The 27,551-nt window shown below is 46.3% G+C and overlaps 1 protein-coding gene across 3 annotated transcripts in view; it reads left to right on the top strand.

Moving 5' to 3' along the window:
• The window catches only part of lnx2 (ligand of numb-protein X 2), a 64,698-nt gene that overhangs the window by 14,215 nt on the left and 22,932 nt on the right, over positions 1–27,551 (top strand). For all 3 annotated transcript variants that reach the window (XM_033022825.1, XM_033022826.1, XM_033022827.1), the window contains exons 2-4: positions 5,961–6,469; positions 19,672–19,913; positions 26,643–26,777. In XM_033022825.1, coding sequence (XP_032878716.1) covers positions 6,069–6,469; positions 19,672–19,913; positions 26,643–26,777 — 778 coding nt within the window. In that variant the 5' untranslated portion in view covers positions 5,961–6,068. The remainder of the gene's footprint in view (positions 1–5,960; positions 6,470–19,671; positions 19,914–26,642; positions 26,778–27,551) is intronic.

The raw sequence follows: 27,551 nt of genomic DNA, 5'->3' as shown, positions 1-27,551 counted from the left end.
TTATTTTGAGGATGCATGTTAACTTTTAGTGATTTAGGGACAAATACACCTGCATTCTTTTAGCCTCACATTTTTCCACATCACATTCCATCTACTGTGCACATGCCTATTTACTAAACTTGTCCATATGTATCAGAACTTTCTTTGTGTCTGCATCATGGCCCATACACTCACACACACTTCATCATCAGCGAACTTGTATATATTATATTTGATTTCATCCAAGTTATTGATGCCGATTTTGAACAGATGGACCGCCAGCACCAGTCTCTGTGACATCCCTTGGCTGAACATGACCCATTTATTCCTACTCTCTATTTTCTGCTTGTCAATCATCATCAGTCATCAGCTGATGCCAGTATATTATCCATAATACCATGGACCCTTAATTTTGTTTAATGATCTATTTTGTAGCACCTTATTGAAAACTTCCAAATAATTTGTACATCCAAATACTCCCCATCAACTGGTTTGTGCTTATCTAATCTGCCAGTGACAATCTAAGTGAAATGATCAGTAAAAGAACTCTCACTGACTTGTCAAATATGATTTCCCTTTAATAAATCCACTTTGAATCATCCTGGTCCTACTATTATTTATTAAGTGTCCTGTTATTTAAAAATAGTTTCCAATATTATCCTCAATACTGACATCAGGCTCATTGATTCACACGTCCCCATTTCCATCTTTGTCTCCGACTTTAAAAAAAAATAATGGGGTCACAAATATCTATCCTCCAACATGAGGAAGCCATTCTGGAATGTGCGGAATTTTGAAAGTAGTCTATCATGCATCCATTATCTCCATGATTACTTCCTTCAGAACACACTTATCCAGGTCATCAGGGTTTTTTTTGCTTTTCAATCTCATTCATTTCTTAAATACTAATGTTTTACAAATGCTAAATTTCTTTGAACTCATTATTGCCGTTTACACTTGAAGGTCCCCACTGCGACCGAGATATGTTGTATCTGCATCAGTAAAGAAACACAATATATGTGTATTTTCCTATTCATTTCTTTATTTTTCATATTTCCTGCTTTAGTCTTTAAGAGACGCACACTAAAGCCCCTGTCCCACTTAGGAGACCGAAACAGCAACCTCTGGTGATCTTGCCCGCCACCCAAAAAAAAATCAAGGTCGAGGTGACCTGCAACCTCCTACCACCACCCACGCATGCATATGTTGAAAACCTTCCTCGACTATGAAGAAAACCGGCTTCGACTAGACCTGCGACTAAAAAACTATCGATTTTTAAAACGGCAACCCCCCATCAGTCTCAAGAAGGGTTTCGGCCCGAAACGTCACCTATTTCCTTCGCTCCATAGATGCTGCTGCACCCGCTGAGTTTCTCCAGCAATTTTGTGTACCTTCGATCTTCCAGCATCAGCAGTTCCTTCTTGAACATATTTTTAGTCTAGACCGGTTTTAATCATAATGAAAAAATAGCAACCTAGATGAAGCCTCGACCATGCGGAAACCACTTTCGACCATTAGGGAGAGTGACCAAAACCCCCGGTGACCTCATGGATACCTTGTGTGGCGGGCAAGGTCACCAGACGTTGCTGTTTAGGTCTCCTAAGTGGGACAGGGGCTTAACTCTATGTACATTTTTCTATTTTCCATTTCTAATGAAGCTTTTACAATATTGTAATGTTTCTAGATTATGACTCTTATCTACTATCCTATTTCTTCTCGCAGCCATGGTTACCCTTTGCTGATTTTTTCCAGTCCTCAACCTTGCTGCCTCTGTCAGCTACATTAAATTCATTTTGATAGAATATTGTGAACTCCACTTGAAATCCATAGTTGGACATTTCTCTTATTATTTTTTTTGTGTATTGGAGGGATGTATAGTATATGACTTGTAAACTATGTATGATTTATTTAAAGGTTGTCCATGTTTTGTTATGTAATTTCTCAGTTGACATAGCCAACTAATAATACATCATGCCTTATAGTTTGTTTTATTCAGATTGAAGATCATAGTTTCTGATGGAGCAAATTGTTTTGAATTTTTATATAAAATTCAAACTGATTATGATCACTACTCCCTAAAGACCCTTTGACTACCAAATCCTCAATTAAACCTTTCTCATTACGCTAGTCTGATTCTTCATTGGTCCTCAACATACCGATTTAAAAAAAAAATCTGTTATACACTCCATGAATTTGTCATCCACACTAATACTGCTAATTTGATTTGTCCAATTACTATGTAGTTTGAAATATCCCATGATGATTGTTCTATCCTTGTTGGTGTTTGATAATTTAGACCTCAATTCGAAGACTTGCAGTGTGCAGGGCAGCTATGATGCTTGCCCTCTTGTACATTTCTGAGACTTGCACTAACTACTACAGAACCACTGGAAAAATATCATTAATGTTATCTCCGCAACATAGAATATAGAACAGCAATATGATTCACTCAGAGTGTGAGGCATAAATCACGATTTGTCACTTAAAGACTAATCTATTTATTGTGACTAGTACATGCATTGGGTGTACATCAAACATTGATACACATTGTACTCTTGATAAGACTTAAACTGTAGTTACTATGGAAGGAATTGTAAGTCAAGAGTTTAGATGACTAAGTGTAGGGCTTGATGAATGTTAGCAAAATGTGGTTGAATTACGCATTTAGATCACTCAATCCTTTATCAACTGAAGGTATTCAAGCTTTTTCTCTAAATAGAAAGAACAAGTGAATTACACCTACAGTAATCATTAAAATGCTCAAATAGCAAACTGTGAGAATGTAAAGGCATTTCACAGTGTAAACACGGTATTGAAAATGCTCAAACATGTGATTGCATTTGATTGAGACTCGGGACCATTCAAATATTTGCAGCAGCAGTACTCGTACTAATTTACTGCAAAGTAATGCCGTGAGGCAGTTCCCCCCCTTCCTGTCACCCCCCTCCCTGTTCCTCCCTGTTCCTCCCTCTTCCTGTCCCCCCTTCCTGTCCCCCCCTCCCTGTTCCCCCCCTCTCTGTCCCCCCCTCCCTGTCCCCCTCCCTCTCTCCCCTCCCCTCCCTCCTCTCCCCCTCCCTCCTCTCCCTCTCCCTCCTCTCCCCCCTCCCTCCTCTCCCCCCTCCCTCCTCTCCCCCCTCCCCCTCCCCCTCTCCTCCTCCCTCCCTCCCTCTCCCCCCCCCTTCTCTCTCTGCCCTCACTCTCTACCCCCCTCCCTCTCTAAACGCGCCTGCGAGTTGGGGGCTATGCGTCAGTAGATAGACCGATTATGGGGTAAAAGGAGCAAATTAATAATAATATATTAACAAGGGGGGTAGTTAGCGTGTGTGCGGGGGGGTAGTTAGTGTGTTTGGGGGGGTGCATAATGTGTGTGACGCCGCATGCCGCCCCCCCCCCCTTCCTCAACCGCACGTTGGGGGAACAGACGGGTCTGCACTTGGTCAACGGGTCTGCATTTGGTCTAGTATCTATTAAAACTCTGTGTGTGTGTGTGTGTGTGTGTGTGTGTGTCATTTTGCCTTTGAAACGTATCTCCTCGAAAACCAGATGCCGAAACGGAGAAAATTGTACATATTTCAGTAGAGATTTTCCTTTAGAATTTTAGAAATCCACTCCTCTGTACATTTGGTACATTATTTTCCCGACTTTTTTATTAAAATTGTTGACCAATCTGACTTTTATTAAAAATCTGACCGCTGCCCAGCTGCTGGCGTTACAATAACAGTGACATTTTTACATCTTCAGGAAGAAAATTTCCGTATGATTTCAAAAATCCAATCCTCTATAAATTTGGTCGATTATTTCCAGAGATATTTACTAAAATTTATCACCAAACTGACATTTAAAAAAAATATTAAGGTTGCCCAGCTGCTGACCTCACAATGCCTTTGCACCTGGCCCAACTGTCTGCTTCCCCCCCCCCCCCCCCAGTCTGCCATGTTTTAGATTCCATTGGTTTTCATTGAAATTAATTTAATTATTTGTCACTTAACATCACTAATTCTTAACATTAACTTTTAATTTCAGACAGTTTAAAAAAAAAAAATTTGCTGTCTTCATTGACAGCTTAAATCGGACCCGCTGTGTGTGTGTGTGTGTGTGTGGAGGGGGGGAGGGAGGGAGTAAATTTTAAAATCAAACTGCTGCATGAGTCACAGTGCCACCTCACAGATGTCCAATCACAATGGGACAGGGGTGGGAGATCTCTCCCCCTCCCTCCCTCCCTTTCACCCCCGTGCCTTTCCCCCACTCCCCCATTCTCTCTCCCCCTTCTCTCTCCCCCCCCCCTCTCTCTCCCCTCCACTCTCTCCCTCTCTTCTTTCTTCCCCTCAACTCTCTCTCCACCTCTCCCCTCCCCATCTTCCTTCCCCTCCCCCTCTCCTCTCACCTCCCCCTCTTCCCCTCTCCCCTCCCCTTCCCCCACCCCTCTCTACCCCCCTCACCCACCCTTCCTCTCCTCCCCCCTCTACCACCCCCTTCCGCTACCCCTGTCTCACCCTTCACCCTGCCCGCTCTCCTCCCCTCCCCCATCCTCACCCCCCTCTCTCTCCCTTCCCCCTCCCCTCTCCACCCCTCCCCACTCTCTCCCCATCTCTCCTCCCCACTTTCTCACCATCTCCCCCTCCCCACTCTCGCTCCATCTCCCTCTCCCCTCCTCCCCCACCCTCCCCCCTCCCCCACCCACCCTCCCCTCCATCCCCCTCTCCCTCTATGTCGCTCCCCATTCTCTCTCTGCCCTCACTCTCTACCCCCCCCCCCCTCTCTAGACGCACCTGCGAGTTGGGGGCTATGCGTCAGTGGATAGGGCGGTTCTGGGGTAAAATGAGCAAATTAATAATATTAATATATTATCAAGGGGGGTAGTCAGCATGTGTGCGGGGTGGTAGTTAGTGTGTGTGACGCCACATGCCGCTCCCCCCCCCCCGCCTGCCCCCACCGCATGTTGCGTCTATTAAAACTGTGTGTGTGTGGGGGGGGGGTATGTCATTTTGCCTTTGAAACTTATCTCCTCGAAAACCAGACGCAAAAACGCGGAGATGTAGGGATTTAATACAATTTCGGTTGGGATTTAACTTACGATATAAATACACTCCTCGTTAAATTCAGTCGATTATTTCCCCAGATTTTGAATAAAGTTGTTCACAAAACTCACTTTTTAAAATATAATCGTCGCTTGCCAGCTGCTGACATCACAATGCCCACATGCCCACCAATCCAGGCCCATCTGCCTCCTGGCCCCGCCCCCCCCCCGCCGCTGTGGATTAAAGGCGCAGAAAGATCGAGAAAGTTCTGCAGAACAAAGATTCTATAACTCCGTTCTGCTATAGGATCTTTGTTCAGCAGTCTCGGGGCAGCGGCCCTCTCTTCCCCCTCCTCTCTCTCCCCCCTTCACCCCCTCTCTCCTCTCTTCCCCCCCCCCCCTCTCCCCCCCCCTCAGTTAAAAAATAACTGTAAATGCATTATTTTTTTTAAATTGCAATCCTTGTAGAAGTGATCAGCAGAAGATCTTTTGTGCCACTCTGTGCCGAGGAGGTGCAGAAGACTATATGAACCAGACACAATGTACAGGATGTGCAAGATAAAGGATAGTGATGCCACCAGATTTATGATACCATCTCTTCATCTCTTCAACCTATACTTATGATGTAATTCTATGACTATTTGCCCACATGTTTTCACTTCCCCACACCTACTGATAGCCAGACAGTAATAAAATCCTCCATGAAGCAAGTACAATTTTGCTTAATTCTCCACACAATTCCATATTAGACCCCTTGAAGAGAATGGTAAGGTACTTGGATGTCAGCAAGAGCAATGCATCCATTGAGAGATCACCTTTAAATGTTTTTATTCTTTAATGAAAGCATTCATGTCTGACCCCCATAAATTTATCTTCCTTAGTAAATGAATATGGTCAAAATAATTGAATAAGGAAGCTATGCGTTGTTGAAAATTAACGTTATGATTTTTTTCTTCCCCCACAGAACAATGAGGCTCTGGGATTGCTGGGACAAGGGTAGATTTAATGTGAATATCTGACCATGAACTGATGACTAGACGAATAACTGATAGCTGTGCCAAATTTAGTTACCATGAGTACTACCAATGGTGACACTGATGTAGTGGAGCAGGAGTCCACTGTAAACCCATTATGTTTTGCATGTGGTCAGCAGCACTGGACTCGAGAGAATCATCTGTACAATTACCAACATGAAGTGGATGATGACCTCGTCTGCCATATTTGTCTCCAGCCGTTGTTGCAGCCACTGGATACACCCTGTGGACATACATTTTGCTATAAGTGCCTCCAGAATTTTTTGAGACAGAAGGACTTCTGTCCATTAGACCGCAAACAGCTTCACTTTAACTTGTGCAAAAAATCCAGCATTCTTGTTCACAAACTTCTCGATAAACTCCTGGTGTCCTGTCCCTTTGAAAATAATTGTCACGAAGTAATGCAGCGCTGTGACTTGGAAGCACATCTCAAATACAGGTAAGATAACTTGAAAAACAGAAAACAGATTGGTAAAGTCTAAATTCTTCAGTGGCAGAAAAACCATATTAAAGCAATGATTCACAGGTGGGTAATGTATGTTTATGTGTAGCTGCTGAAAACTATATTTTGCACTCTGTATCTCTCCCTATTGTACTGTGTTTGAACTAATTGGATCAATGAATGGTATATCTGATCTGTTTGGATAGCCTGCAAAACAAAGATTTCACTGTACCTTGGTAATAATAATACTAAAACTAAAATAATAATACTATTAACAATAATAATACTAAAACTAAACCTACTCTATAGGGCCATAATTTTGAAGTAAACAATTAATGAAGTTAATTCGAAGTTAATGTATTCATGCACTCTTGCAAAAATCCATGCAATAACTTTGATTAAAATGGATACTCATGGCACTTTAATTATAATGTGAATTTTTCGTGAGCAGCTTATATTCTTTTTAATGTCCTCAACATTTGAAAAGTAAGTTGTAAGAGTTCAGATAGGTGATCTGAATTATTAATCCAGAGTGGATGTGTGCAAACATGGCTGTAATCATGGAAAATATTCGCCATGGTTCGTTGATCTTCTACAGACTGATTATCCCAAAGGAAGTTTTTAATCTGTTACAAAAATAATACAAGAATTATTATTTTATCAGGTCCCAAGTTTCACTTGCTTAGTGGCCTACTGAAACCTCATTTGAACCCTTCCCTTTTGTAACTTTATTATCTGTCGGGTTTTTTTAGTTGTCTATTTTCATGGAAGCCCTGAGTAATTATGGCAGAGAGGATTCATGTAACTACCGCACTCAGTCTGAAGATAATTGTTTTTGTTGAGATCCAATTAGCATGTGTGAATGTGGATGCTGTTGGCATTGGAGCGATTAGTTACTCACCCACCCAGGAATATCTATCTATCTAATATATAAAACTGTGTGCCCGTCGCCTGCCGTCCGTCCGGCTGCCTTTCTTCCTTTTGATTCGTTTCCATCGTGTGATGTCACAATGCCCAATGCTCGCAGATGTCCAATCACAATGCCCAATGCTCGCAGATGTCCAATCGGAATGGATCCATTTACATGGACGGCTGCTGGCTGCATTTCTTCCTTTGATTCACTACAACTCCGAAACCAGATGCAGAATCGCCGACATCTTTTCCATTTCAGTAGAGATTTCACTTTTCTTTCTAAGTATCCGCTCCTCATTACATTTCGTCGTGTTTAAGTACACGTTTTTAATCAAATCCTTCCCCCCCCAATATTTCAAAAATAAACTGGCTTCTCACCCATAGAAGCAGCACCAGCCCCTGGTGAACGTTCCATCGTGTGATGTCACAATGCCCAATGCTCACAGATGTCCAATCGGAATGGATTCATTTACATATGCCTTTGCAGGAGCCCCAGCCCCTGGTGAACGTTCCATTGTGTGATGTCACAATGCCCAATGTTCACATATGCCCAATCGGAACTTAAGAGGGAGTTAGATGTGGCCCTTGTGGCTAAAGGGATCAGGGGATATGGGGAGAAGGCAAGTACAGGATACTGAGTTGGATGATCAGCCATGATCATATTGAATGGTGGTGCAGGCTCAAAGGGCCGAATGGCCTACTCCTGCACTTAATTTCTATGTTTCTATGTTTCCCTCTCCTCACCCCTCTCCCTCTCCCACCCATCCCTCTCCCCCACCCCCCCCTCCCTCTCTACCCCACCCCCTTCCCTCTCTCCCCCCGCCCCCTTCCCCTACCCCTCTGTCCCTCTTCCACCACTCCCCCTACCCCTCCCCCCCACTCTTCCACTTCTCTCCCCTTACCCCACCCCTCTCCCTCCCCCACCCCTCTCTCTTCCCCTCCCTTTCCCTCTCTCCCCCACCCCTTCCTCTTACCCCTCTGTTCCTCTTCCACCACTCCCCCGTCCCTCTTCCACCACTCCCGCTACCCCTCTACCCCTCCTCCCTCTACCCTCCCTCCCCACTCTTCCACTTCTCTCCCCCTTCTCTCCTCCCCCCTCCCTCTCCTCACCCCTCTCCCTCTCCCATCCCTCTCTCCCCCACCCCCTTCCCTCTCTCCCCCCGCCCCCTTCCCCTATCCCACTGTCCGTCTTCCATCACTCCCCCTACCCCTCTCCTCCTCCCTCCCCACTCTTCCACTTCTCTCCCCCCACCCCCTCCACTCTCCCTCCCCACTCTTTCCCCTCTCTCCCCCCACCCCTCTCCCCCTCCCTCCCTCTTCCCCTCCCTCCCCATCCCTCCCTCCCCCACATCTCTCTCCCCATCCCCCTCTCTCACCCCCTACCCCGCTCTCCTTTATCTCCAAAATCTGTCCCGTTTCCTCCTCCTCCTCTCCCCTCCCTCCCCTCTTCTCACCCCACCCTCCCCCCACCTGTGTGTTTGGGGGTGGTTAATGTGAGTGTGATGCCGCAGCCCCCCCCCAATATTTCAAAAAATACTGGCTTCTCACCCATAGAAGCAGCCCCAGCCCCTGGTGAACGTTCCATCGTGTGATGTCACAATGCCCAATGCTCAAAGACATTCTTGCCATAGTGGGAGTACAGAGAAGGCTCACCAGACTGATTCCTGGGATGTCAGGACTTTCATATGAATAAAGACTGGATAGACTCAGCTTGTACTCGCTAGATTTTAGAAGATTGAGGGGGTATCTTATAGACTTACAAAATTCTTAAGGGGTTGGACAGGCTAGATGCAGGAAGATTGTTCCAGATGTTGGGGAAGTCCAGAACAAGGGGTCACAGTTTAAGGATAAGGGGTAAATCTTTTAGGACCGAGATGAGAAAAACATTTTTCACACAGAGAGTGGTGAATCTCTGGAATTCACTGGCACAGAAGGTAGTTGAGGCCAGTTCATTGGCTATATTTAAGAGGGAGTTAGATGTGGCCCTTGTGGCTAAAGAGATCAGGGGGTATGGAGAGAAGGCAGGTACAGGATACTGAGTTGGATGATCAGCCATGATCATATTGAATGGTGGTGCAGGCTCGTAGGGCCGAATGGCCTACTCCTGCACTTAATTTCTATGTTTCCCTCTCCTCACCCCTCTCCCTCTCCCACCCATCCCTCTCTCCCCCATCCCCCTTCCCCCTCTACCCCACCCCCTTCCCTCTCTCCCCCCGCCCCGTTCCCCCATACCGCTCTGTCCCTCTTCCACCACTCCCCCTACCCCTCCCTCCCCACTCTTCCACTTCTCTCCCCTTACCCCACCCCTCTCTCTTCCCTTCCCTTCCCCTCTCTCCCCCACCCCTTCCCCTACCCCTCTGTTCCTCTTCCACCACTCCCTCGTCCCTCTTCCACCACTCCCGCTACCCCTCTACCCCTCCCTCCCTCCCTCCCCACTCCCCTCCCCCTCTCCCTCTCCTCATCCCTCCCCCACCCCCATTCCCTCTCTCCCCCACCCCCCTTCCCTCTCTACCCCACCCCCTTCCCTCTCTCTCCCCGCCCCCTTCCCCTACCCCTCTGGCCCTCTTCCATCACTCCCCCTACCCCTCTCCTCCTCCCTCCCCACTCTTCCTCTTCTCTCCCCCTTCCCCCTCCTCTCTCCCCACTCCTTCCCCTCTCTCCCCCCCACCCCTCTCCCCCTCCCTCCATCCTCCCCTCCCTCCCCATCCCCCCCTCCCCCATATCTCTCTCCCCATCCCCCTCTCTCACCTCCTACCCCGCTCTCCTTTCCCTCCCAAATCTGTCCCGTTTCCTCCTCCTCCTCTCCCCTCCCTCCCCTCTTCTCACCTCCCCTCCCCCCACCTGTGTGTTTGGGGGGTGGTTAATGTGAATGTGATGCCGCAGCCCACCCCCCCCCCCCCCCGCAAACGCCGTTAGGGAAACAGACCCAACTGGTCTGCACTTGGTCTAGTATCCATTAAAATTGGAGGAATCTGCCTGGTGCTGCGAAAAGAGCAAGTAACCTGGACCAAAGGAAAGCTCAAATGCATGCCATGTTTTATGTTGCATGCCCTTTTGAAATGTGGCATTGCCAGTTCCATTATCAGCACAATAATTAGCTACTTATTTTCCAGATAATTTTCGTTGCTTGAACACGAGGGTCCCTGTCGTGATAACTTGGTGTAAGGTGGACAATTGCATAACCAACTTCCACAATCAATGTCTCACAATCACCAATGCAAAAATCATTAAATAATCTATATTGATGTTGGTTGAGGAGTAAATGGTACTTGGGACACCAGCAGAACTCTGCCTTATCTGAATTTAAATGAAATTGGAGGAAAGCCAAGTTGTGTGCCTGGAGTACATGGTCAACACTCTAAATTCTAAGCATGAATCTCAAATCGACACATCAGTGGAAGTCCCTTCAAGAAGTTTAACATCCCTTTTAAAGATAAATCTTTTTTTATTCATCAATAGACAATAGTTGCAGGAGTAGGCCATTCGGCCCTTCGAGCCAGCACTGCCATTCAATGTGATCGTGGCTGATCATCCCCAATCAGTACCCCATTCCTGCCTTCTCCCCATATCCCCTGACTCTGCTATTTTTAAGAGCCCTATGTAGCTCTCTCTTGAAAGCATCCAGAGAACCTGCCTCCACCGCCCTCTGAGGCAGAGAATTCCACAGACTCACCACTCTGTGAGAAAAAGTGTTTCCTCGTCTCCGTTCTAAATGGCTTACGCCTTATTCTTAAACTATAGCCCCTGGTTCTGGACTCCCCCAACATCGAGAACATGTTTCCTGCCTCTAGCGTGCCCAAACCCTTAACAATCTTATATGTTTCAATGAGAACCTCTCATCCTTCTAAACTCCAGAGTGTACAATCCCAGCTGCTCCATTCTCTCAGCATATGACAGTCCCGCCATCCTCGGAATTAACCTTGTAAACCTACCCTGCACTCCCTTAATAGCAAGAATGTCCTTCTTCAAATTAGGGGACCAAAACTGCACACAATACTCCAGGTGTGGTCTCACTAGGGCTCTGTCAACTGCAGAAGGACCTCTTTGCTCCTATATTCGATTCCTCTTGTTATAAAGGCCAACATGCCATTCACTTTCTTCACTGCCTGCTGTACCTGCATGCTTACTTTCATAGACTTATGTACAAGGACCCCCAGATCACATTGTACTTCCCCTTTTCCCAACTTGACGCCATTTAGATAGTAATCTGCCTTCCTGTTTTTGCTACCAAAGTGGATAACCTCACATTTATCCGCATTAAGCTTCAACTGCCATGCATCTGCCCACTCCCCAACCTGTCCAAGTCACCCTGCATTCTCATAGCATCCTCCTCACAGTTCACACTGCCACCCAGCTTTGTGTCATCTGCAAATTGCTAATGTGACTTTGAATCCCTTCATCTAAATCATTGATGTATATTGTAAATACTGTAGCTGCGGTCCCAGCAGCGAGTCTTGTGGTACCCCACTAGTCACTGCCTGCCATTCTGAAAGGGACCCGTTGATCCCTACTCTTTGTTTCCTGTCTGCCAACCACTTCTCTATCCATGTCAGCACTCTACCCCCAATACCATGTGCCATAATTTTGCCCACTAATCTCCTATGAGGGACCTTATCAAATGCTTTCTGAAAGTCCAGGTACACTACAACCACTGGCTCTCCCTTGTCCATTTTCCTAGTTACATCTTCAAAAAATTCCAGAAGATTAGTCAAGCATGATTTCCCCTTCGTAATTCCATGCTGACTCGGACCGATCCTGTTACTGCTATCCAAATGTTCGGCTATCTCATCTTTTATAATTGACTCCAGCAGCTTCCCCACCACCGATGTCAGGCTAACTGGTCTATAATTCCCTGTTTTCTCTCTCCCGCCTTTCTTAAAAAGTGGGATTACATTAGCTACCCACCTATCCACAGGAACTGATCCTGAGTCTATAGAACATTGGAAAGTTATCACCAATGCATCCACGATTTCTAGAGCCACTTTCTTAAGTACCCTTGGATGCAAACCATCAGGCCCTGGGGATTTATCAGCCTTCAGTCCCATCAGTCTATCCAACACCATTTCCTGCCTAATGTGGATTTCCTTCAGTTCCTCTGTCACCCCAGATCCTCTGGCTACTACTATATCAGGAAGATTGTTTGTGTCCTCCTTAGTGAAGACAGATCCAAAGTACCTGTTCAACTCATCTGCCATTTCCTTGTTCCCCATAATAAATTCACCTTTTTCAGTCTTCAAGGGTCCAACTTTGGTCTTAACTAATTTTTTCCTCTTCACATACCTAAAGAAGCTTTTACTATCCTGCTTTATATTCTTGGCTAGCTTACCTTCGTACCCCATCTTTTCTTCCCGTATTGTCTTTTTGGTTATCTTCTGTTGTTCTTTAAACATTATCCAATCCTCTTGCTTTCCGCTTGTCTTTGCTACGTTGTACTTCTTCACTTTAACACCATGTTTCACAGATCCAGTGCAAGATGTTTGATTTGTTAGTCATAGACAATAATGTTGTGAAGTTATACTTTATCTCCTTCTGTACCTCTGAAGTCCAAGGAAACAAAAGTATTTTAAGGATGACAAGCAATCCCTAATGTAATGCCAGTTATTGATAATGTTCACAATGCTTTTATGTGTCTTGTGCTAAATGACCTTGCCGTTATATCTTAAACTTGGCTCTGATTGTAAATCTGCAATCAATAGTTAATAAATAAAATACACAAAACTGAAAAACAGAATTTCTTTACATTTTGAAAATCAAACCTGCCGCCAAGGGAGGTGCCATGGTAGTCTGGCACTCTGACCTCGACCGGGCTGAGGCCAGGTGACAACTCTCAGACACCTCATCCTACTTATCCTTGGACCATGATCCCACACATGAGCACCAGGCCTTAATCTCAAACACCATTACTGATTTCATCACTTCTGGGTGTCTGCCTTCCCCAGCCTCCAACTTTATAGTTTCCCAGCCCCACACAACCCGTTTTCACCTTCCACAAACACAACTGCCCTGGCATGCCGATTGTTTCTGCCTGCTCCTGTCCCATGGAAATGATTTCCACGTGCCTCAACTCCACCCTATCCCCTCTGGTCCAACCTCCCGACCTATGTTCAAGATACCTCACATGCGCTTCGTCTCTTTCATAACTTCAGCTTTCCGAGCCCTCACTCCCTCATCTTTACTATGGATGTTCAGTCACTCTACACCTCCATCCCCCACCAGGAAGGCCTTAAAGCCCTCCGTTTCTTCCTCGACCGCAGAACCATCCAATTTCCCTTTACTAACACTCTACTCCACCTAGCGGAGCTGATCCCCACCCTCAACAACTTCTTCTTTGACTCCTCCCACTTCCTCCAAGGCGTAGCAATGGGCACCTGCATGGGCCCCAGCTATGCCTGCCCCTTTGTAGGGTACGTTGAACAATTCCTGTTCCAGGCGTACACTGGCCCTATCCTCGAACTCTATCTCCATTATATTGATGACTGCATCAATGCTACCTCCTGCACCCATGCAGAACTCATGAACTTCATCAACTTCACCATCAATTTACATCCTGCACTCAAATTTACTTGGACCATCTCTGATCTCCCTCCCCTTTCTTGATTTCACAGTCTCCATCACAGAAAATAGACTATTGACTGACGTCTATTACAAGCCCACTGACCCCCACAACTATCTCGACTACACTTCTTCCCACCCTGCTATCTGCAAAGACTCTATCCCCTACTCCCAATTCCTCCGTCAGCGCCCAAGATGAGGTGTTCCATACTAGAACATCCGAGATGTCCTAATTGTTTAGGAAAAGGGGGTATCCCCTCTCCCATCATAGGTGAGGCCCTCACTCATGTCTCCTTGGTACCCCGCAGCTCCGTCCTTGCTCGCCCTCCCCCTAGTGGTAACAGAGACAGAGTCCCCCTAGTCCATACCTTCCACCCCATCAACATACATCCTCCGAAATTTCTGCCACCTCCAACGGGATCCCAGCACTAGCCACATTTTCCCGTCACCACCCATTTCCGCCTTCCGCAGAGACCGCTGCCCCCGCAACTCCCTGGTTAACTTATCCCTTCCCACCCAAACCACCCCCTGCCAATGTACCTTCCCCTGCAACCGCAGAAGAAGCAACATCTGTCGCTATACCTCCTCCCTCGACCCCGACAGTCCTTTCAGGTTAGGCAGAGGTTCACTTGCACCTCCTCCAACGTTATCTACCGTATCCGTTGTTCAAGATGTGGACTTTTATACATCAGCGAGACCAAACGTAGACTGGGCGTTTCGCGGAACACCTTCACTCAGTCCGCCTGAACCAACCTGATCACCCGGTTGCTGGACAGTTTAAATCTCCTTCCCATTCCACACAGACCTTTCTGACCTTGGTCTCCACCCTTGTCAGAGTGAGGCTAAATGCAAATTGGAGGAACAGCATCTCATACAGTGCCCTCAATAATGTTTGGGACAAAGACCCATCATTTATTTATTTGCCTCTGTAGCGTATTGTCACTGTATTTCGCTTGGGCAGCTTACAGGCCAGGGGAATGAGTATTGATTTCTCTCACTTCAGGTAGCCCCGGCATTCCCTCTCTCTCTATCCCTCCCCCACCCAAGTCGCACTTGTTGCTAATTTTCACCCTACAAACAACTTACAAATGGCCTGTTTCCTTTATCATTGTTACTTTTATGCATATCTTTCATTCATTGTTCTTTATCTCTCCACATCAGATTCAGATTCAGATTCAACTTTAATTGTCATTGTCAGTGTACAGTACAGAGACAACGAAATGCAGTTAGCATCTCCCTGGAAGAGCGACATAGAATATGATTTCAATAAATAAATCTATTTACATGCATACAGTCATAGTGTTTTTCCTGTGGGAGGAGTGTCGGGGGGGGGGGGGGGGGGGGGGGCGGGGTGATTGGCAGTCACCGAGGTACATTGTTGAGTAGTGTGACAGCCGCAGGGAAGAAGCTGTTCCTGGACCTGCTGGTCCGGCAACAGAGAGACCTGTAGCGCCTCCAGGATGGTAGGAGGGTAAACAGTCCATGGTTGGGGTGAGAGCAGTCCTTGGCGATGCTGAGCACCCTTCGCAGACAATTTTCACCACCCTCTGCAGTGCTTTCCGGTCGGAGACAGAGCAGTTGCCATACCATACTGTGAGACAGTTGGTAAGGATGCTCTCGATGGTGCAGCGGTAGAGGTTCACCAGAATCTGAGGAGACAGATGGACCTTCTTCAGTCTCCTCAGGAAGAAGAGACGCTGGTGAGCCTTCTTGACCAGAGTTGAGGTATTGTGGGTCCAAGAGAGGTCATCGGAGATGTTGACCCCCAGGAACCTGAAGCTGGAAACACGTTCCACCTCCGTCCCGTTGATGTGGATGGGGGTGTGCGTGCCGCCCCTAGACTTCCTGAAGTCTACAATGAGCTCCTTGGTCTTCTTGGAGTTAAGGGCCAGGTTGTTGTCAGCGCACCATGCAGCTAGGAGCTGGACCTCCTCTCTATAGGCCAACTCATCGTTGTTGCTGATGAGGCCAATCACCGTTGTATCATCTGCATACTTGATGATGGTGTTAGTACCATGTACAGGTGTGCAGTCGTAGGTGAAGAGGGAGTAGAGGAGGGGGCTCAGCACACAGCCCTGTGGAACGCCGGTGTTCAGGGTGAGGGTTGAAGAGGTGTGCTTGTCTAACCTAACAGACTGGGGTCTGTTGGTTAGAAAGTCCAGTATCCAGTTGCAGAGGGAGGGGTCGATGCCCAGGTTACCGAGTTTGGTGATCAGTTTAGAGGGTATAATGGTGTTGAATGCTGAGCTGTAATCGATGAACAGCATTCTTACGTAAGTGTCTGTATCTCTTGTTTCCCTTATCCCTAACCAGCTGAAGAAGGGTCTCGACCCGAAACGTCACGCATTCCTTCTCTCCAGAGATGCTGCCTGTCCTACTAAGTTACTCCAGCTTTTTGTGTCTATCTTCATGTATAAAAAGTTGACTTGAAACAAGAGGTTAGACTCCAAAAAGACCATGCAAAAGCTGTAAAAAATATATAAGGAGAATCATGAGGGGAGGTATAAGAAACAAATTTGCAGTGGGGTAAATTTGTCAGATATAACTCTCAACTTTCATCACAGTAGTGCAGACTGGCATAGCTGGTGGAGCTTTTGCCTCATGGCTTCAGTGATCCATAACAATCGGTCTGACCCCTGCCTCTCTGCCCCCTGCCTCTCTGCCCCCTCTCTCTCTCTCTCTCTCTTTGCCCCCTCTTTCTTTCTGCCCGCTCTCTCTCTCTCTCTCTCTGCCCTCTCTCTGTCTCTGCCCTCTCTCTCTCTACCCTCTGCCCTCTCTCTCTGCCCCTCTGCCCTCTCTCTCTCTGCCCCTCTGCCCTCTCTCTGTCCCTCTGCCCTCTGTCTCTGCCCTCTCTTTGCTCTCTGCCCTTTCTGACCTCTGCTCTCTCTCTCTCTCTGCCCTCTCTCTCTATCTGCCCTCTCTCTCTATCTGCTCTCTCTCTCTCTGCCCTCCCACTCCCTCTCCCTCTGCGAGTTGGGGGCTATGCGTGAGTGGATAGGGCGGGGGATGGGGTAAAAGGAGCGAATGAATAATATTAATATAATATCAATGGGGGTGGTTAGTGTGTATGTGTGGGGGGGGGTGTGGTTAGTGTGTGTGTGATGCCGCTAGCCGCCCCCCCCCCCCTCCCGGCCTCTCTTCCATCCCCCTCTCCCGCTCCCCCGCTCCCTCTCCTTCCCCCTCTCTCCCCCTCCCTCCCCCCACCGCTCCCTTCCCCTCTCCCCCCCTCCCCTCTTCCCTCCTCCCCTCTACCCACTCCCCCCTCCCTCCCCCCAACCCTCCTCCCCTCTTCCCCATCCCTCTCCCTCATCCCCCTCCCTCCCCCCTCTCCTCCCCCGCTCTCCCCTCTCTCTCCCCCCGCCTCTCTCTCCCCCGGCCTCTCTCTTCTTCCCCGGCCTCCCTCTTCCTCCCCCGTACCCCCCCTCACTCCCCCCCTCTCTCCCCCTTCCCTCCCATCTCTCTCTCCCCCCTCGCTCTCCCCCCTCCCTCTCTTCCCCTCCCTCTCTCCCCCTCCCTCTCCGCCCCTTTCTCTCTCTGCCCCTCTCTCTCTCTCTGCCTCTCTCTCTCTCTGCCTCTGCCCCTTTCTCTCTATCTCTGCCCCTTTCTCTCTGTCTCTGCCCCTCTCCCTCTGTCTCTGCCCCATCTCTCTCTGCCCACTCTCTCTCTCTGTCCTCTCTCTTTACCTCCCCTACCTCTCCCTCTCTAGACGCGCCTGCAAGTTGGGTACTATGCGTGAGTGGATAGAGCAGGGATGGGGTAAAAGGAGCGAATTAATAATATTAATATAATATCAAGATGGGTGGTTAGTTTCTGTGTGTGTGGAGGGTGGTTAGTATGTGTGCGACGCCGCAGCACCCCCCCCCCCCCCCCCCCTGCGCGTTGAGAGGACGGGACCCAATGGGTCCCACTTTGTCTAGTATTTTGTGATGTATATGACCGACTGTTGAAGTAAAACCTGGATAAATCCAACGTATAGTTGTGAATAACTACAGTATTGATACTCCATATTAAGAGCATTGATTTCTGTATTAACGTGTCAACGGTAGCAGTGACAATCGACCACCGGTTTTAATGTTTCACGTGTTCACAATTTAATTAATTCATCATTATGGACTAAAACAAATAATAACATTGTGAATTAAAACACATTTGATTGCATTCCGTTATCAAACATAGTCAATGTTCGCTCAGAAGACATTTCCAGCACAATAGGGTCAGAGGGTGTGTGAATCAGTGCGGGGTGGATAGATGGCGTGGGGGGGGGGGGGGGGGGGGTGGGTTGAGAAGGCAATCGGTGCGGAATGGATGAATTGAGGCAGGTGAATTAGTACGTGTTGGTTGGAATATGTACTGTAAAATTGTGAGGGGAGAGCACGGGGGATGTCAGTGGTATTGAATGGGGGGATCAGTACGGGATGGATGGGGGGGGATCAGTACAGGATGAATGGGGGGGATCAGTACAGGATGAATGGGGGTAGACAAAAATGCTGGAGAAATTCAGCGGGTGAGGCAGCATCTATGGAGCGAAGGAAATAGGCAACGTTTCGGGTCGAAACCCTTCAGACTGTTCTCCCCATTCTTGAATGGGGGGATCAGTACAGGATGGATGGGGGGGGATCAGCACAGGATGAATGGGGGGAATCAGTGCAGGATGAATGGGGGGAGAAGTGCAGGATGGATGGGAAGGGGGGTCAGTACAGGATGAATTGGGGGACTAGTGTAGGATGGATGGGGGGATGGCAGGAGAATCAATGCGAGGTGGGTAGGGTGATGAATAGATTGGGGGGGGGTAGATGGGGAGGGGAGCACAGGGGATGTCAGTGAGGACTGAATAGAGGCGGGAATGGGGATCAGTGCGGGATGGAGAGGAGGGGTCTCAGGATAAGGGGGGGAGGGATGGAGGGGGCGTACAAGAGAGAGAGAGAGAGAGAGAGAGGGGAAGGGGCAGAGGAGGTGGGGAGGAAGGAAGGTCAGCGCTCCTCGGACAACATCGCCCCGCTGCCTTGGCCGTCCCAGTCCAACGCCAAGTGATGTCGCCAAAGGGGGAGGCAGTTGGGATCTCCTCGCCACCGCCTCCCCTCCTCCGCCGGCCAACAGCGAGGTGCGGGGCCGAGCGGTGCAGCTCAAAGATCCTATAGCTATAGGATCTTTGGTGCAGCTGCTTCAGACGGCGGAAGGAGGCCTCTCCCCTCCCTCCCTCCATCCCTCCTCCCGGCCTCGGCGTGCGAGAGGAGTTGTTTTGAAAGCGCCGTTGGCGGATTTGCAAGCAGCGGCCGCTATCAGGGCGGGCGGGGTGTGGGAGGAGAAGGCGGTGGAGCCGCTGTCATGGCCACTGCTGCCGCTGTTCGGGGCCCGTCATTCGCTCCGACTCTTCGTCACCACGCACCTAGTATCTTTGCCCCGCAATACAGCCGCCACCGACACAAAATGTCACGTTCCTTTTCTCCAGAGATGCTGCCTGACCTGCTGAGTTACTTCAGTTTTTTGTGTCTATCAGTATAAACCAGTATCTGCAGTCAAAATGACTCGGTGTTTAGGTTGCCCGGCGGCACTTTGGGTGGTCAATGGCACCGGGCAACCGTTAATTTTGAGCCCTGGCCTTCTCCCCATAACCTTTGCTCATTGGGTTTATTGCATAGGTTTCTTAAATAACTGAATTTTTAAGAATTTTGCATGTCCTATCGTTTGTATCTTTCAAAACTAGCTGACATATTACATTTTCTGCTTTAATTTAGGTGCTGTGGAGCTTCCAACCACAGGGCTGCTTTAGAAATTCACGAGTCTAGTGGAACTGAGAATGTATGTGAGAGCAAGTCCACCGTTTTAGGGGAAGAAGATCATCCACCATCTGATGCAGACCAATTACAGCTTGAAGTGGCAACTGTGGGATGCAGCAGCTTTGCCACAGCAGCATCAGTTTGCGCAGATGAAGCTGACCAGGAGGACCTTGCATTGGAAGGAAGCATTAAGGAAATCAGTGAGTAGTTCAGTTTAGAGATACAGCGCGGAAACATGCCCTTCGGCCCACAGAGTCTGCACCGACCAGCAAATCCCGCACATTAACTATCCTCCACACATGAGGGACAATTTACATTTATATCAAACCAATTAACCTACAAACCTGTACGTCTTTGGAGTGTGGGAAGAAACCGAAGATCTCGGAGCAAACCCATGCAGGTCACGGAGAGAACGTGCAAACTCTGTACAAACAGCATCTGTAGTCAGGATCGAACCCAGGTCTCTGGCGTTATAAGGCAGCAACTCTACCATAGTGCCGCCGTGCTGCAGTTGAGGTTGACAATAAAAATTCAAAATGCACCCGGATATGCTGATAACAAATGTTTGTCATTTATGTTTTAGAAATGGTTTAATTATTAAGTAAAATTAAAGAGCTAATAGTTGGGGTATTTCTTCTATGCTTGCAAGGAAAACTGTTCACATTTCATTATCAGGAATCATTTTCTACCACTGGTGCAGAGAACAATAAAAAATAAATATCTCTCCAAGGGATACTGATCTCTTTCCAATTCTATTTCAGTATTCCTTTGAAACGATGAAGGACATTTTTTCTCAAGTTTTAATTTTTTTTAAGTACGTATTTTGAGCAGTAGCCTAGTAAAAAGTAATATTTACTTTAATTATACCAACATCCAAATATTGTTTCTGAGTTATACAACTCTTCAAAATTGCATTGGTGTTACAGAGTATACTATTGGGAATTTACCTTTGTAATGTGAGACATTTTTAATACAATAGTAATAATAATTTAATAGTAAGGAATTTCTTAAGGAATTTCCCAATTGTTTAATATGGGAATCTGATTAAGAATAAAGATTTATGTTAGTGTTCTGCGGTTGATCCAAAGAAATTCCTGGCACATATGTTTTCTAATAGCTGTAAATTTTAAATAACAATATACTTCATCAAAGTTACTGCAATACCAGTAATAAGGACCTCCATTATTGTTATGTTTAAGGAAAACTAATATGATATTGGATATCAGGAGGTGCAGAGAAACTAACATTTGAAATCATGGGTTTCAAAGAGAAAACAGCCTCGCAGTGAGTTTATGTTGAATAATTAAATGTTGATGGTTCTCAATATATGTAGAATTGCATAAGTTGTGCTTGTACCCAGAACTTGTTTCCGTGTCATTCATACGGGATGTATTAACAAGAGGTGGTGGAAAATGTCTGATAGTTACCTTGTGATGCACAATGTGACAGTGTTTGATATGGTGATGCACCACAATGATGTTGACAGAAAGAGGGATGAGGTCTTTCAGATAGATTACAGGATCATAGGAAAGATATTAAAAAATAATCTTTAAGGTTGGAACTTCTAGATTGAAACTACATGATTGCCAGCAGTCCTGTGGCTCGTGAATAAAAATTAGCAAGGTAGTATTTATGATGTGTGACAGAGAAGATTTGTAGAAATGCAGCTCTAGCATCTTGGCTCATTGGGTCTGAGATTAAAGAGTGTCCATAAATAAATAAACACATTTCTGGATGGCTAAATAGTAGGGAATTTCAACATTAATTGTGACAAAATAAATACAAAATGTGTAGATCAGTGTGTAGAATTCTTGATTATTTTCTTTAATGCAGCAGGCCAAATAGGAAATGGACCAATTAGAACATAGAACAGTACAGCACAGGTCAGGGCCTTCACTCCATTATAGCCCATCCTGAAAAGCTCCATGAGAAGCTGGTGGCGAGCCACCTATAATTACGTGGCTTGCTAGACCATTCAAGAGAGCATGTTCAAGGCCAAATGAGTCTGGAGTTATCTGAAGCCAGACATTTGGACAAATATATGGAATGAAATGTTTAGGGGAATATTGATCAAATAGACAAATGGGACTAGCTCGATGTGGAAATTTGGTCAGCATGGACATGGTGGGCCGAAGGGCCTGTTTCCACGCTCTACAGCTCTATGGCTACATGTCAAACCAGATAAGAATATCAAATTTTACAATAAATGGAGTAATTTTCCTGTGATCATTAACGACTAATTATTATCTTTAAAATTTCTTATTATTAATCTCAATTTAAATACCACAGATGCCATAGTGGGTTTTGGATTGTTAGTTCAGGCTGCTGCTTTACAAGCCTGGTAAATTAATCACTATACCACCATGAAACCAATAATGCAGCTGGATTTAACATAGTATAGTATTAGGTAATCCAGGCGTAAAAGTTCTCAGTGAGAAATGGCCAGGAATAGTTGACTCAAATATGATTTATCAATAGTTTAGAAACAACTCTCACTGCCAAAGTAGTTGGAGGCATTCCAGGAGGTGAAAGCTCAGAACAAATACTGTATGTTCCTGGTTAGAGCAGGTGTGAGACTCCGAAATCTCGGCCTCCTAGAATATTAAAAAATAGGGCAAACAAATGAATCTTCTGCCAGATAAATGAGATCTCGGTGCTGTAGATAGTATAAAGGAATGTAGACAGTGTTGGGATGAAATTATATATTTAAAAATGAAGAAGAGAGTGCCTGAAAAATACAGGCAAATAAGACCAAGGAATGGCCAAGGAAATATGTAAATGTGTAAAACGGAACCAAAAAAACTAAGGACAATTGGAGAACAAAAGTGTGTGTGTGTGTGTGAGTGAGAAGGTGGAAGACATGGGATGCTGTAATAAATACATTGTAGAAACAAAGAACTGCAGATGCTGGTTTGTACCAAAGAGAGACACAAAGTGCTGCAGGAACTCAGCGGTTCATGCAGCATCTCTGGAGAAAAAGGATAGATGACCTTCCGGGTAGGGACCCTTCTTCAGAGTCTGAAGAAGGGTGCCGACCCGAAAGGTCACCTATCCTTGTTCTCCAGAGATGCTGGATGAACCGCTGAGTTATGAGTGAGTCCGCTGAATTAATACATAGTGTTTACTTTCACAAATCAGTTAACTGAAAAAGGCATTGTAATTCAGGATGAAGTGTGAAATATTAGATGACATAAAAATAGAAAGCAAGGAAATATTTTGAAGTTTTGCATCTTCGAAAACGACATAAAATGTATCCCAGGTTCCCAAATCATCCCTACACTCTCCATATTACTTGCGATATTATCTGCGGCTCTGAGCTGCCAGTTATCTGGCAGAAGATTTCTTTGTTTGCCCTATTCTTTATATCGCAGGGGGCTGAGGTTTCAGAGTCTCACATCGGTTCAACCAGGAACATATTTGCTCTGAGCTTTTAAGTCCTGGAGTGCCTCCAGTTACTCTGGCACTGAAAGCAGTTTCTAAACTATTGCTAAACCATATTTGTGCCTAGCAATCCTGGCCTGATAGAAACAAGAGAGGATAAAGTAAAGGCTCCGATTATACTTTTCCAATCCACTCTGGTTTCAAACATGTTGTCTGGGGACCAGATATCTGCTGATGTGACACCATTAAGTAATTTGAGAACAGTCAGTCTAACATCGGTAATGGACAAATTCTTCGAATAAACTATGGTACAATGTAACTCAAACATATCAAGAACAGCACATTTTGAAATAGAAAATTTTAAAGTCACTAGGGTCCAGGTGAAAGCTCAATTCAAAATTAGTTCAATGGCAGGATGCAGAGGTAAAGGTTATTTGTTCTTTCAAGATTAGAATGAGTGCTGGATATCTTGTTTCTCGCACAGGTGTCACAGAGTTAGACATGAATATAGAACATGTACAGTGTACAGGGGTGGCACAGTGGCGCAGCGACGGAGTTGCTGCCTTACAGCTCCAGAGACCCAGGTCCAATCCTGACTACAGGTGCTGTCTGTACGGAATTTGTACATTCTCCCTGTGACCGCGTGGTTTTTCTCCCGACACTCGGGTTTCTTCTCACACTCCAAGATGTACAAGTATATAGGTTAATTGGCTTCGGTAAAATTGTAAATTGTCCCTAGTGTGTAGGATAGTGCTAGTATACAGGTTGATCATAGGTCAGCGCAAACTCGGTTCCCGCGCTGTATTTCTAAAGTTTAAAGTGTAGGCTAGAGACTGGGATATCCTCTGATGAGCGACTTGCCATCAAAACCTTTTTCAATATCTGTAAAGTACAAATTAGATTGTAAGGAAATATGTCTCATTTGGCTGGGCATGTGCCGTGTAAATTGAATTGGTGGATGAAATAATCCCACATCAGTGGCATCAATTTTGCTTTCCTGTGCATTAACTCCTTCCAGTGGTGTAATCTACACAATTAACTGCAGCAATACGAGAAGGTTTCTTCAACATCATCTCCCAACCGTGCAACCTTTGCAAACATTAAAGACAAGGATTACCATCGCAATACCACCACTTGACTATCACTTTGCCTTGACTTGGAAGTATAGCACCATAGTACATTTTGGCTGTGTGTAAATACAAGAACTGCCTGCTAAATAGCACTACCTTCACTAGCCAAACACCAAGAAGTAGTTCAACACCATCATTCAAGGACAATGAGGAATGGGGGGAAAAAAGCCAGTGAAACCCACATTTCGCAAGTGAATCAAGCTAGCAACAATGCTAAGTAAGGAGGCACAGTTTAGTGTAAAAGAGAGCAGGAAATTAAACAGATAAGAAGGCAGACTAAATGTAATTAAAGTCATGAAATGGCAGAAAAATTGAGGAACTTAATAACCTACTTTCATATTTGGATAATATAACTCGACAGTCTTCAAAAGCAATGAAGCATACAACAGTCTAAATTTTTATTAGAGAGGATTTATTTTTTAATTCAAATACAAAGTGCTGGAGGAACTCAGCGGGTCAGGCAGCATCAATGGCGGGGTATAAAGTAAAGGTTAAGGGAGGTGTGAAAGATACATCTTCTAGATGCACTGGGACGCATCTTCAGTGATGTGACCTGGGGTCATCAGGTGTTTCGGGTCTCACAACATCAGACACCCTCGCCCAGGTGACCAAGCCGGGGTTGATCAAGCCCCGACTTGTGTCCCAGCAGCAACCGCCCATGGATCAGCCCTCTTAATCCAAAGCCACCTAGTGGCTTTCTCTGCGGCTTCACTTGTGGATTGAATGGCCCTCTTCTTTGCCAGCCCCATAATGCCCAACTGGTTGAGGACTTTGCAGAGTGAGCGTCCTGCAAAGCCTCTACAGCCCACCTCTATGGGCTCAGAAAATGGATAGGCGGCCTTTTGAGTCGGGACCCTTTAGACTCGAAGAAAGGTGAAACGTTGCCTTTCCATTCCCTCCACATATGTTGCCTAACTCACTGAGTTCCTCCAGCACATTGTGTTTTCCAGCATCTTCAGTTTCTTGAGTCTCCAACTATTTTTGACTGAGATGTTGAAGATTGTATTAACATTACAGGTGCACAGCCTTTTATCCGAAAGCCTTGGGACCAGACACTTTTCGTAATTCAGAATTTTTCGGCTTTCGGAATGGAAGATTTTTAGCGTAGATTTTAACGGCTGGCTCAGTGGTAGAGTGCTCGGCTCATATCCGCAAGGTCGCGAGTTTGCGCCTCGATCCCAGCAGTTACTCGATCGCGAGTTTGAGTCTTCAATGTAGTTTTTTCTTGCAGAATAGGAGAGAATAGGGAGGGTTAGGCTGGGATCATTCTCTGCGAGATGATCTTAGTGCGGGAGACAAGTGTAGGAGAGGTGTACTGACTGTGTGGGCAGAACTTTGGAAGTGATTGCCCACCATTCTCAAAAGCCGCTGTGTCTCCCTGTCCCTGGGATAGCAGGGGGCGATCAAACAGCATAATACCCCCCTCCCCCTCCAACTCCAGAGGAATCCGCTCCCCGATGGGCCGCTACGGCGACAAGTGGCAGTTCGCCCACAGCCCGAGCTGCGCCACCCCAAGAACAAGACGTACCTTGCACACCATCAGCTTCTACCCCTACGGGGAGTGTGTTCCTCTGGAGTTGGAGCGGGGCTGGGCTGGAGTTGCTGATCTGGGATCTCCGTGCTTGCAGTGGGCCTGGGGGTCGGTGTCCCGATGAGGGGGCGCAGCTCGGGCGGTGGGCGAACTGCCACTTGTCGCCGTAGCGGCCCATCGGGGAGCGGCTTCTGGTGGTCCTGACGTCTCCGGCCAGTTTGTAGTTTTCCTCTGAAGTTGGAACGGGGCTGGGCTGCTGCTGGCTGTGGGTCTCTGGGATCTCCGTGCTTGCAGTGGACCTGGGGGTCGGTGTCCCGTTGGTCCTGACGTCTCCGGTGACTGGCACTGACCTGCTGGCATCGCCGACGTGAAGACAGTGCAAAGCCCCCGCACCGGTGCAATGGACGGGGAGCTGGAGAGGGGAGGGAAGGGGTCACACACATGGCCGGGAAGCAGAGGGGTGTAGGTAGGGTGAAACTGAAGGGAGCGACAATCTGCTGCTGCCTGCCCACTGAGTTAAAAAGTTCCCACTCAAGACTCACGATACACTGTGTATCGTGAGTCTACCGTGGGAACTTTTTAACTTAGCGGGCAGGCAGCAGCAGATTGTCAATTATTAACCCTCCCGCGCAATATACCCTCACCTTCTCTTTTATGAATGGGGATTTAGTTCCCCTTTCTTCGAGGACCGATCGGAGGTTCCGCTGTCACCTCTGCGGGCCGCCCTCGGTGAACGTCTTCAAGGACCTTTCTTCAAGGACCGAAAAAATGTCCGCTATTCGGAGCTTTTCGTTATTTGGAATTTCGGATAAAAGGTTGTGCACCTGTATATGCCTTTTCTTATGTTACAAGACAGTTATTAAATTAATTTATTTCTGGATCTTTAGATATTCATTCCAAGGATGCTGAGCCAATCCATCCTGAAAGGCAGCTGGCAAATCCCAATGTTCATCTTCACCGAACAAACAGCACTGCAAGCTGGGATCTCCAAACTGAACTCCAGAGTCCAACTACAGAAGAAGGTGATATTTCCCTTTGTTCGTTCTCCATTTTTTTGTTTTTAATGTTATCTCTTAATTGTTAATGTCAACACCATCTTCCTGTCTTTCATCACTTTGTCTCTTGTGCTTTTCTTGTTTTTCTTTCTTCTAATGTTGTTGGAGATGGGAAGGATGGGCAAACCGAAAATAAACCACGACAAGCTGTGTTTGACCGGGTTTGCAGAACTCTTTCGGGTTTGCAGAACTGTTGGTGGCTCCTATTCCCAAATTTCAATCATCTGTGATTCCATTGTGTTCACTGGCAATACTGTTCATAAAATCCCCACATTCCCATTAACATTCCCCCCTTCCCTTTTTTTTTAACTACCCATCCAAACTCTAATATTCCCTTCCATTTGCTGCACTATTATAAGGGTCTGTTTCCATGCTGTATTTAAAAAAATAAAAAGTAAAACATTTTGGATATTAGAAGTGTCAGCTACAGAGGAAAATGACAGACTAAAAATTCTGAGGTTTTGGTGGAATTTGTAGAAACCTAAATGAGTAAAGTAAATCACAAAATGTGGTCCTTTTAACATTGAATCTATCATATTCCAACATCAAGAATTACAAATACCATACCAAATTACAAAAACTAACTATGACTTATTCAATGAATTCATCCCACATAATATTACATTTAGTACAAAACAGACTTTATCTGTTAATTTGAAAATGTGTTGTTTTGTGTTTTATTCAGCTTTACTAAAAATATGGAGTGCACGTATTATTCAAATAAAACACTGGTAACAAGAT

Source organism: Amblyraja radiata, chromosome 6, assembly GCF_010909765.2.
Source record: "Amblyraja radiata isolate CabotCenter1 chromosome 6, sAmbRad1.1.pri, whole genome shotgun sequence".
Taxonomy (NCBI): Eukaryota; Metazoa; Chordata; class Chondrichthyes; order Rajiformes; family Rajidae; genus Amblyraja; species Amblyraja radiata.
Note: the sequence above shows the minus strand (reverse complement) of the source record. Positions and strands in the feature narration are given on the sequence as shown.